General features: G+C 42.4%; 1 protein-coding gene across 1 annotated transcript; it reads left to right on the forward strand.

Annotated features, from left to right (window-relative positions):
* The first annotated feature begins 202 nt into the window (after nt 1–202).
* Nucleotides 203–6173, forward strand: LOC127317002 (proline-rich receptor-like protein kinase PERK13). The gene is made up of 7 exons (XM_051347516.2): nt 203–1554; nt 3392–3904; nt 3975–4061; nt 4144–4214; nt 4306–4530; nt 5150–5311; nt 5690–6173. The coding sequence occupies exons 1-7, from the start codon at nt 603–605 to the stop codon at nt 5921–5923; spliced, it is 2244 nt and encodes a 747-aa protein (XP_051203476.1). The 5' UTR covers nt 203–602; the 3' UTR covers nt 5924–6173.
* Nucleotides 6174–11536: the final 5363 nt, after the last annotated feature.

An 11536-nucleotide genomic window follows, 5' to 3' on the forward strand; every position in this document is an offset into this window, starting at 1 on the left:
TTAATTTTACCTCACGAGTTTGTCATTGTCATAACCTCAAACAAAAATAGCAGTAACTAGGACAAAGTTCACCACCTCTCAATTGGTACATCATACGGCTCCTACTTTCTTGCAAACTCGTTTGCATTTCATTTCATGTGTGTGTGTCCCAGAATTGATATGTCCAAATATAGCACCAAAATCTTTTGATAGGTTGGGTCTCGTTTGTTGCTCTTGTTTCTCCTGGCCACGACCCTATTCTTGGCCACTCACAAGTATTCTCCCGTTTCGCGCCTCTTGACCAATTTTCTTGGTTCTGTTGTCGTTCTTCCATTCCTCCGGCACCAACCCCCCTGTCCTGCTCTCTCCCTGGTTGCAAGGTGAATCTGCTGACACATTGAGATCATTGAAGCTATATGTTGGTGGAAGATGGTTGGCGAGGAGCTGTCCTAACAGAGAATGGGGAGAAGCGAGTCCGGGGATTGCAGTTCATCCCAGGGCGCAGAGGAAACAGAGGCGGAGACGAGCTTAACCCGGAATATATGCTTGATGATTTTTACCAGAGAAGCATTCCTAACAAATTTTGATCACCAAAGAGATCACGTCTATCTGGTAGAGAAAGCATGTCGAGTGAAGCCCCGTCCCCGAGTTCATCAGATGATGTAAGCGATGGTCAGTCCGATGGTTCCAACGCGCCTCCACCGAAAGGTTCATCAAGATCATCCGGCTCTTCTTCAGAAGGGAATGACGATTCGTCTAGTCCATCTCCACCGTCTCCAGATTCGTCATCCTCAGATTCGCAAGATTCCTCTTCCTCCAGTTCAAAAGGTTCCCGCTCCTCCGGCTCATCTCCACCGTCGAGATCATCGCCGTCACCGTCGTCGTCCCCCTCCAGGTCTTCCCGCGACGGCGGCAATTCCGACTCTTCGCCGTCGCCAGCGCCGCCGTCCGACGAATCCTCCTCCGGGGACAATGGTGATTCCGACTCTCCGTCGCCGCCGCCACCAACCCGGTCGCCGCCTCCCCAACAGTCGGAAGAGACAGAGCCCCCTCCGTCTTCATCCTCCACTCGGAGCCCTCCATCTCCGTCTCGCTCGTCTGCACCGCCACCGTCGCCGCCGCCGCAATGGAGTAGTAATAACGATGGGCAGTCAGGTTCTCCACCTCCTAGTGGCGGCCAGCCATCTCCTTCTGCCTCTGCTTCTCCTCCGCCGCCGCCAGCGAACCATTCGGTGGTCTTCATCCCGGTCGTGTCATCCAGCCATCCCGGGGCACCGCCGGCGCTTGTCGCCATCGCTCCGCCTGGCGCCGTCGGTGTGATGTCCGCTCACCTACCGGGAGCACAAAGTGGCGCCATGCAGCCTGGTTCGTCGGGCAGCACATCCACCGGTGGTGATGGTGGCGGCGGGAGCACATCTTCTTCGTCTTCCCAGCTCCACTCGTCGCAAGCAGTGAATGGCCAAGTAGCCGCGGCCATTGCCGGCGCTGCCGTCGCTGGTTTGTTGTTTGTCATGATAGCCATTTTCTTCGTCGTGACAAGGAAGAGGAAGAAGGACGGGCTGGTCTATCACACAGGTAACATCACCTCCGTATACTCGTGGTTCCAAAATATTTGCCCGGCATTTGCACAAGATTGTCGTGTTGAGCTTGAGCATGTGCACTCACTTTAACTATTTTCAAATAAACTTTTTTCTTGCTTCCAAATATTCTAAAAAATGTTTACATGCATGTAGGTTACTGACTATTATGTGCAGCTGTTAAGTTTCATGCATAAGTTTGCATTTCTGGCGTGTGCAAAATAACAAAACTAGAAACACGGATGTCTCGGCTCAATCGTGCTTATCTTTTCAGTGTAGACTGTGAATCAGTTTACTCTTGACAAAACTTTTTACATGCATAGGCGCATTTGTGATGTAGTAATTACACAACTTAAAAAGCAATCATACAAATGAAGTGCAACTGCAACAAAACTAAGGTGCAACTGCAACATACAAACAAACAAGCAAGTAAATAAAAACAAAAAACAAAAAGTGAAAGTATAATTGCACGAATAAAAGTGTCACTACACAAAAGTGCAACTCTAATAAAGAAAAAACTAGCAAAATAACAATACAAAAATGACTAAAACTACATAAAAGTGTCACAGACTTCATATAAGAGACTAAATTTCACATGAGCGAATAAAATAACAAAAATTAAGTGACTGAAACTTAACACAAAGAAACTGAACCGTCACTAAACAGAAGAGTGCCTACAAGGCAACAAGTTCAAATCATTTTAGACTCCAGTTTTTAGCAATTATATATACTAATGTATTTACATGAAAAATTGCTTTTGAGATTCCAAAAATTAAATTTTAACTTGTACAAATTTAAAGAGAGCATATGCTTGGGATTCACAAATCATTGCCTAAGCAAAGACCAGGAGATATTTGTCCTAACCCGTTGGTGATTTCATATCCTAACTTTTAAGAAAGGTGAAAAGGTACCATTGGGATATCTAGAATCCTATTGAATAGGAACTTGCAAATATTTTTCAGAACTAAGTGACCATTTATGTCTTTCTTGTTTGACTATAGGCAACATTTTAAACTGGAGCGCCCTAGTAGGCAGGTGTCAGGTGTGGACAAAACTCAAAAGAGAAGCCTAGTTTGTGAGTCTCGAAAAATAGGGAATTGTTGAGGACGTTAATTATTGTAAAACGGTGGGAGTATTTATATATTCGGATTTTCTAGAAATATGGCACATGTTTTTTATTATGTCTCTGTCACCTCCCTTACCCATTAGATTTGCCTCGTGATTCGTGCCGGCATGATAGTTACAAGTAGGTTGCAACTAACATTTCGCTAATTGCAATAGGTTGCAACTAAGATTTCCCTAGTTGCATGTGGGTTGCAACGAGATTCTTCCTAATTGCAAATACGTTGCAACTAAGACTATCCTAGTTGCAAGTGGGTTATATGTGAGAAAAAAATATTCAAACCGTTGAATTTGCTTCATGATTCGTGGTAGACTTTGAGTTACACATGAGTTGCTACAAGGTTGTAACTGTGACTTGATGACGTCATGTGACTGAGTCACCTGAGATCTAGACGTGCTCTAATTATTTTTTGTTTCTTGCTGGACAAAGTTAGAATTGATTAGTTTTAGTCTTTTAGATGGGAAGTTGTAGACCATTGGTTTGCTCATGTTTAGTTTCTTGAGTGAAAAGAGGTGATCTCAGACTTCTGTGCATTGGTCACAAGCTATGTAGTAGTACTACTTGGAAAAGGGTTGAAGAATGGCCGGGAGACGGAGTAGATGGAAACAGCAAGGAATATGGAGATATAGCGGTCAATTCGGTGCTAACGCACGATTTTCTGTTGGAACTTGTAAAAAGCAACATCATGCATTGTACATTTGGTTACATGCAGACGGGAGCTACTACATGCACTCGGGTCAGCTGGTAGGCTCCAACCACCCGTCGGGAGTGTTCTACGGGCCGCCACCGCCGGGCGCATCCGGCGGGTTCTCCTACGGCCCTCTGGCGACGCCGGGCGCCACGGACAGCTTCAGGGGAGCAGGGTACTACCGGTCGGGCAGCCTGGAGCAGCAGCAGCAGGGGGCGCCGGGGTCCAACAAGTCGTCGTTCAGCTACGAGGAGCTGACGAGCATCACCAGCAACTTCGCCCGCGACAACGTGATCGGCGAGGGCGGGTTTGGGTGCGTGTACAAGGGGTGGCTCGCCGACGGCAAGTGCGTGGCGGTGAAGCAGCTCAAGGCCGGGAGCGGGCAGGGGGAGCGCGAGTTCCAGGCGGAGGTGGAGATCATCAGCCGCGTGCACCATCGCCACCTCGTCTCCCTCGTCGGCTACTGCGTGGCGCAGCACCACCGGATGCTCATCTACGAGTTCGTTCCCAACGGCACGCTCGAGCACCACCTGCACGGTATGTGTACGTTCAGCGCGTGAGGTTCATCGTTGCGGCTTGTGGTTGGAGCTCTGATCGTGGTGCGCAGGTCGCGGCGTGCCGGTGATGGATTGGCCGACGAGGCTGAGGATCGCCATCGGCGCCGCCAAGGGGTTGGCGTATCTGCATGAAGACTGTAGGTTCATTGCTTGAGTGTTTCTGACGAATATGCACATGTCAAACAGTATGGTTTTCTGACGATGTTGTTGGTGTTCAAGGTCACCCTCGGATCATCCACAGGGACATCAAGTCGGCCAACATCCTGCTCGATTACTCGTTCGAAGCACAGGCATGAAGAAGCGGCATAAGAATTACTAATTCAGTACAAATGTTAAATTTGGCTCTTGCAGATTCATAATTAAGGATGATATGCAGTGCAGGTGGCGGATTTCGGGCTGGCGAAGCTGTCCAACGACACCCACACGCACGTGTCGACGCGGATCATGGGCACGTTTGGGTACCTGGCGCCGGAGTACGCGTCGAGCGGCAAGCTGACGGACCGGTCGGACGTCTTCTCCTTCGGCGTGGTGCTGCTGGAGCTCATCACCGGCCGGAAGCCCGTCGACCAGGACCGCCCGCTCGGGGAAGAGAGCCTCGTTGAATGGGTACGCTTAATTTGCATCTCGGACCGAGCACCTCGTCAGTCGTCACCAAGGTTTAAAATAGCGTGCTAAATGAAATAGGAGCGGCCTCCTTCAAATGCTATGGACGCTATATCGTGCTAATTGCATGCTATATTTCAAATAGCGTTTTTTAAAAAATATATTAAATATAGTCTAAAAATAAAAGATTTCGCTAAAAAAGTTGAATCTTTAGTCCAAAAATAACTGAATCATACATACATAACCACATACAAGAAATAGATCTCCAATTTTTCAGAAGGCTAACATCAGTATTCTACAAGGAACACCATAGTATAATTTTTTTATTAAAAATCATCAGCATTAGCGATATTAAGTTCTAATCTAGAAGAGGAATTAACATATTATAGCTCATTACCACCGAAAAGTGAAAGCGACTTAGCTTGAAAAAATAGCGCGCTAACGCTATGAAGTTTTAGCACGATATATCATGATATTTCACAAATAGCGCCATAGCGAGCAAAATTACTAAAATTTAGCGTAGACCCTCCAAATATGCTATTACGTGGTATTAGCGGAGAAATAGCGCGCTATTTTAAACCTTGGTCGTTACCGACACAAGTGACAACTGCTCTCCCTGCAGGCTCGGCCGGTCCTGGCGGACGCCATCGAGAGGGGCGACCACGACGAGCTGGTCGATCCGCGGCTGCAGGGCGTGTACAACAAGGCCGAGATGGTGAGGATGGTGGAGGCCGCCGCCGCGTGCGTCCGCCACTCGGCTCCCAAGCGCCCTCGCATGGTGCAGGTATCTGTCTCTCAGTCCTTCCATCTATAGCTGAAATATAATCTGACTGCGAGTTCGCGTGAGCTTTGAACTTTTAGGCTTTGTTTCGTTTAAAGGGATTTCATACGGTAACAATTTTGGATGTTTCAGTTTCTAACCTTATGATTTTTTTTTTCTTTGTTTCTATGACAACTATGGCAAACACATAATCCTTCACAATAATTTTTCATGATTTTTCTACAACGCAACCAAACAACGTACAATACAAATTATTGTTATTTGTTCATGTAGGATTAAAAATATCATGGCATTTTACCCATATGTCTTTTCTATTCCTACGTTTTGTAAATCATGCGACCCTATACGCTGTGACTGAATCAATTATGGTTGGGCATGAAGGTGATGAGGGCACTGGATGTCGACGTGGACGAAGGGAGCATGTCGGACCTAAGCAACGGGGTGAAGGTGGGGCAGAGCCAGGTGTTCAACAACAACCAGCAGGAGGCTGCCCTTGAGCAGCTCCGACGCACGGCCTTCGCCTCCGAGGAGTTCACAGGGGAGTTCGAGCCCTCCAGGGAGTACGGTGCCGCCAACTCCGATTCACGCCCCATGAACCGGAGACCTGCAAGCTGACAACCAACTCATGTGTGTTTGCATGTCGTGTAGCTTAACTTTTCTTGTACACATACCACCTCCCGTTTTAGATGGCTTACTATTAGCAGAGTTGTAGTACATGACAAATGTAAGAATGTGCATCTCGATTAATGAGTTGTTGCCAAATGCCCAACAACAGTTTGGGAGGAAATCGTGGAAGCCGCAAACCAGCACCCTAGTCATGTTGTTTCACAAAATCCTTTATGAGCTCTAAGAGCAACTCCAGCCGCGTCCCCCAAAGGGATTTGGGGATGCCAGACACTTAACCTCTTCCATTCGCGCGCTCAAAAGGCCGCTTCTGTCCGGACGTGCCCCAAATATTGCCCGGCGTTCCTAGCCCGTCCCCTGTGTATAGAGGCTCTATCAGGGACGCTGAACACGACTTTTACACTTGCTTTTTGTTTGGAGGTCACGTTTGGAGGACGCGGGTAGGAACGGGAGCCCCCTCAAAGCGGCACCACGTCGCGGCGTCCCCCAAACGACCAATCCGGCGCTTTTGCCGGACGTCGTTTGGGGATGCGACTGGAGATGCTCTAAGCCCCCTAAAAATGGGTTGTGTCTTTATGGTTTGATGATTTGGGTCTGTTTTGGTTCTCCTTGATCTTTTTTGGAAGGAATTTACTCATTGGTATTGCCGTGATTTAGTTTGATCCGTCGCTTTTCTTAGGTGATGTTTTACATTTTGGGGCTTCGTTATAGTACCGTCATTGTTTAGGGCCAAGTGACGTGTGTTCGTGCGAATGAGGTAGGTTGTTGGCTTTGATTCAAAATTCAGGTGGGGGTTGTGAAGTTATATTGCATCATGATCTAAGTGATGTGTGTACATGTTCTTTATATAACTTACATTAGATGGACGGTGCTAAGGTGGTTTGAGGACATTGGAAGTGTGTTGGTATCGTTGCTTTCCACGTATCAGACTTATGGTCACCCTTTGTGTTTTTATTCTATTTTGGTCCATCACAAGGATATTCCATTTTTGTTCAAATTTTGGTTCGCATTACCGGATGGTTTCAGATCATGAGTAGGATAGCTGAAGAGGGGTAGCGAGGAATACACATACTTGACGACGAGTGGGTTTTAACTGAAGGAAATGTACCCTAGAGACAATAATAAATGTTATTATTTATTTTCATGTTTGGTATTAATGTTTGTGTTTATATGGTATAATTGTTATGGTTCCTGAATATGAGATTCAAAGTAAAACTCATAACATGCGCGGAAACATAAATATCAAGTAGTTCCTAGTCTCGTCTCTATTTGTGGAGGTGTAGGAATGAATATGGATGCCTAGATTCCGCTATTGATTATTGGTCGGAAGGAGGTCCCGGTCATGTCGGTATATTACCAAACTTGCAGAGTCACGCGCTTAAGGATCATTGATTTGGTGAGTATTATATGTGCTAGGATCATGAGAGAAATTCATCCTAATAGTTCTAGTGAGATCAAAATAGTTTGGGAGAGATACTCTAGAGTAGTTCTAGCAAGGCTGAAATAGTTTCGGAGATTTTTTTGAAGGGTTCCATGATGGTTATGGAATGTTCGAGAGTGTTCCTTAGTTTTCTATAATACTCCATAATATTCTACAAGTGGAATATGGGCTTCCCACTTGGCTAGGACAAGTGGAGCTGCCTAGCGCCTTAGCCCATAGGTGGGGTGCGCCCCACTGATGCATGTAAAATGCATACATGAACTTTGTTCTTTATCATATTGAATTTCCAAATATTTGCAACATATATGACGATAATACCATGTTTTACATTGATTTATGGGGATTTACCAATGATCTCCTTTATTTGGTTTATCACTCTGCAGAACAGGAAAAACCCGTTTTGCGTATTTTTCACTTTCAGAGACCTATAAGGAGTCAAACTGAACTGAAATTTTTGGAGCGTCACTTTTTCATCGGGAGAAGCACCCTGAGGCCTAGAAGCACACCTGGAGAGGTCTGAGACCCGAAAGAGACCAGGTGGCGCGCCCTACCTAGCTGGGCGTGTCACCCTACCTCTTTCGGTCGTTAATCGTCCGATTGCCCTGATTCTTTCGCCCACCAACGTATTTTTGCCCTAAAAACGACTATATATATGACCCCGAAGAATTCTCGGGAGGAGAGCGCCACACAAAGACAGAAAAACGAAAATGGAGGTTGTTGCAGAGAAGATTGGAGGGCGAAACTCCACCGGGATCACCGCCGGAGGGATCTCCACCTACCAAGAGGGATTAGTCCACCTCTAGACTACAGGTTTGTGGCAGTAGCTTGATCTATTTGTCTCATGTTCTTCATAGTTCTTAGTGCCATATGAGCTGCCCATCATGACTATGGTCATATTTGTAATACCTATGTGGTGGATCCTTATTCTATGATATTATTTTATGAAATCGGATCATATTATATTGTGAGATGTATTGATAGATGCATATTATGTACCCCGTTCTTAAGTATTTGTTCTGATCGAACATATGTGCAAGAGCGTGTGTGGGTGATGTGTGTATTAGATGGAGTAGCATGGTTTTAGTGATTGGATAGTGATAATATGTTCAAGATCTATTATGGCTTTGCCTTTATTTTTCTACCTCACTAGGGATAAATTGAATACATGTGCTATGTTCGTCACATGACAGTAGTGATGATCTTGTTTGTTCAAGGTAGCATATTTAATATTCGAACTTCATGTCAAAGTACTTATTGTTGTGCTCTGTTAGTTCTTAATACAAGATTGATGAAAAGTTTCTTTCTTGTGGAGTATAAGAGAGATGTGTTGCATCATCTCTATGTTAGGACGTGATGCACATACTAATTCTGATCTTACATATACTATTATCTGCACATTCATATCTCATTGATGAATTATTATTTGTCCACCACAACTTTAAGAGAGAATAGTCAAGTGAACCCATGAACCCCGGTCCACTTTTAATCATAAGAAACAACTTTATATTATTTTTATCTTGTTTTATATTTTCTGCACTATTTTAATCCGAAAATGCAAAAATATTTACTTTTCCTATTTGCATCCAAAACACCAAAAACAAGCAACCTCTTTACTTTTTTTACTTAGTTATTTTATCTAGTTTAGTTTTTACTTGTTTTATTTCTACTTGTGTTATTTACGTACACGAAACCTTGTGCTTGACAACCACACGATGGAGTTGAGGACACAAGGCATTTACTTTCCCTGCAGGATTGCCAAAAAAAGAGAGAATAGTATACGCTTTTGTCTAGTTCCTCGAGATTTCGATATAAACCCTCGAGTCACCCTTGTGGGAAAAATACTTTGCTGACACAACACTCTGCACTTGAAGTCCCAACGTCATCAAGACATTTTCTAGCGTCGTTTCCGGGAACTGAGAGAGTTATCTCATAGTGGTTGCTGCATGGTGAAGCACAATTAAACTCCCACGGCAACTGCCAGCATTTTTTGGCGCCGTTGCCGAGGAGCTGCAAAGAGTCGCACTACAGCTATTGTCAACTTCCACGGCTAGTGTAAGAATTTTCTGGCACCATGTCTCATCAAAGCTTGGGGAGGTAACATCACTGTGAGCTCTCTTATCTCTTTTAGATTCTTCATAGTGTCCTATTTGTCTTCTTTTTAGTCTTTGTTTGCTTATTTTTAGTTTTGCTTGTTAGTTCTTTTTCATAAAAATTCAAAAATTTATAAAAATGAAAAATGGAAAATATCAAAAATACTCATGGTATGGGTACTAGTCAAAATAAAAATGTCACATTACAAAAGGAGTATAAAAATGCTATGACATTTATGAAATATAGAGAATCATGTGAAAGAAAATGACTAAAAAGTTTTTTAAGACTTCTAAATAAAGCTGCTACTGAGTTTCTTACACATTACGAAAGGTCTTGTAACTTTTGTTATGGTGAACACTTTGATTTTCAATATAAATCCCAATTGCCTCCTATAATACTTATAGCTATGTTCATGGGATGAAGGAAGTAGAACAATTTGTGACCTTTATGGCAGACTTTGAATTAATGACTTCCCTTGAAAATATCTATGAAGCAACTAGTGAGAGTCATAATTGTGATTTTATAGTCTCTACTATCCTACGATTTTTTTAAAAATATCTATGTTGTTGACTATAATGAAAAGAACCGCATAGCCCAAGAAAACACTAGTTCATTACATGAAGAAGAAAATGAAGAGGTCATAGTTCCATCTAAGCTTGGGGAAAAGTGGGATCTTCCACCTTCATCACCCACATGTGATAATAATTATATAATTGATTATGCTCTAGATGATGGCCTATCTTTACTTGATAATCCTGCATGTTTAGAAATAGATACTACGTTATGTGACAATAAAAATGATAAACTTGTTGTTTGTGATAATGCTCTCATAAAGGAGAATACCATGTTATTATTAACATCCCCTATTTACACAATAGAGGAGAAATTTGCTTATGTTAAGAAGTATGTACTTATGTGGTTTCCAATTGTCTTTAGTTCCAAATCATTGTTGCATCCATAATATTAAACTTAAAAGTGGCACTAATAATTATTTTGAAAGAGGAAAACAAGATCATGAATCCCTTAATAAATTTAATGATCCTCTTTATATGCCACAATTCTCTAAGATTCATGATTCAAATAGTTACACTATAAATTTTCCTACAAGTAAGTGCAATTATTATGAAAGAGGAGGATATAAGCACACTCTATATGTTAATGACAATTATAAAATGCATTTACCTACTGTATATATGCTTTGGTATACTCTTATTGGTTGTGATTCATTCATATATAAAATATCAATGCATAGACTTCGTTACTACTTGTTGCATATTTCATGTTGTGTGCTAATGTGCTTTAAAATATTAAATATATTTATTGGTATGACATAAAATGAGATAATCAAGAAGCATCACTCCTACAAGATCCTTGCTCCTACAATCAAGTAAGTAAGCCTAACTATATGGCTATAAAGAAAGCGCTTTACGGGAGGCAACCCGAGATGTTTTTTTTATTTTTTTATTTTTTGAATACTTTCTGTAGAATGTTAGTTTTATTTAGTTTAATCTCTGGTTTTTAAATAAAGTATCAAGTTTTTTACTTGTTTGGATGTTTAAAGTTGCAAACATAATATGGAGTTGCTGATTTCTCCGCTGCACTTTTTAGTGCATGATTTTTTCTCCCTGCTGGTAGCTCCTAAAATCTTGATAATAATGTAGTAGCTACAAATTTAAATTCTCTATATGCACGAAAATTTACTTAATTTTTTGTGGTGTCTAGGTCGTACTAAAAAATCAGTTTTTCTGCAGCAAAAATTCTGGACAGATTCTGTCTTATTTTATTAGATCCATTTTTTGATTCATTTTTAATTTAAACTTTTGATATGGTAGGATGCGTATAAAACTATGTGCTCTCTGGTTCATTAGTATTTAATTTTATTCTTGAGTAAAATAGCGGTAATCATGATTTATTTGTACCTCTAACATCACCGCATAGAAAAGAATAGGCATAAAAGTTTGTGTTTAAGTTTTTTCACTGGGAATAGAGGAATATAACACTAAGGTGATTCAAGTATGATGAATATCATAAGCTTGGGATGCCCATGATATCCCACTGGACTCATTTAAAAA

This window comes from Lolium perenne, chromosome 7, assembly GCF_019359855.2.
Source record: "Lolium perenne isolate Kyuss_39 chromosome 7, Kyuss_2.0, whole genome shotgun sequence".
NCBI classification, from domain to species: domain Eukaryota; kingdom Viridiplantae; phylum Streptophyta; class Magnoliopsida; order Poales; family Poaceae; genus Lolium; species Lolium perenne.

Coding starts and splice junctions, on each gene's coding strand:
- LOC127317002 (XM_051347516.2), top strand. CDS start 603: ATGTCGAGTGAAGCCCCGTCCCCGAGTTCATCAGATGATGTAAGCGAT. Junction 4,531..5,149: donor AAGAGAGCCTCGTTGAATGG/GTACGCTTAATT, acceptor CTCTCCCTGCAG/GCTCGGCCGGTCCTGGCGGA. Junction 5,312..5,689: donor AGCGCCCTCGCATGGTGCAG/GTATCTGTCTCT, acceptor TTGGGCATGAAG/GTGATGAGGGCACTGGATGT.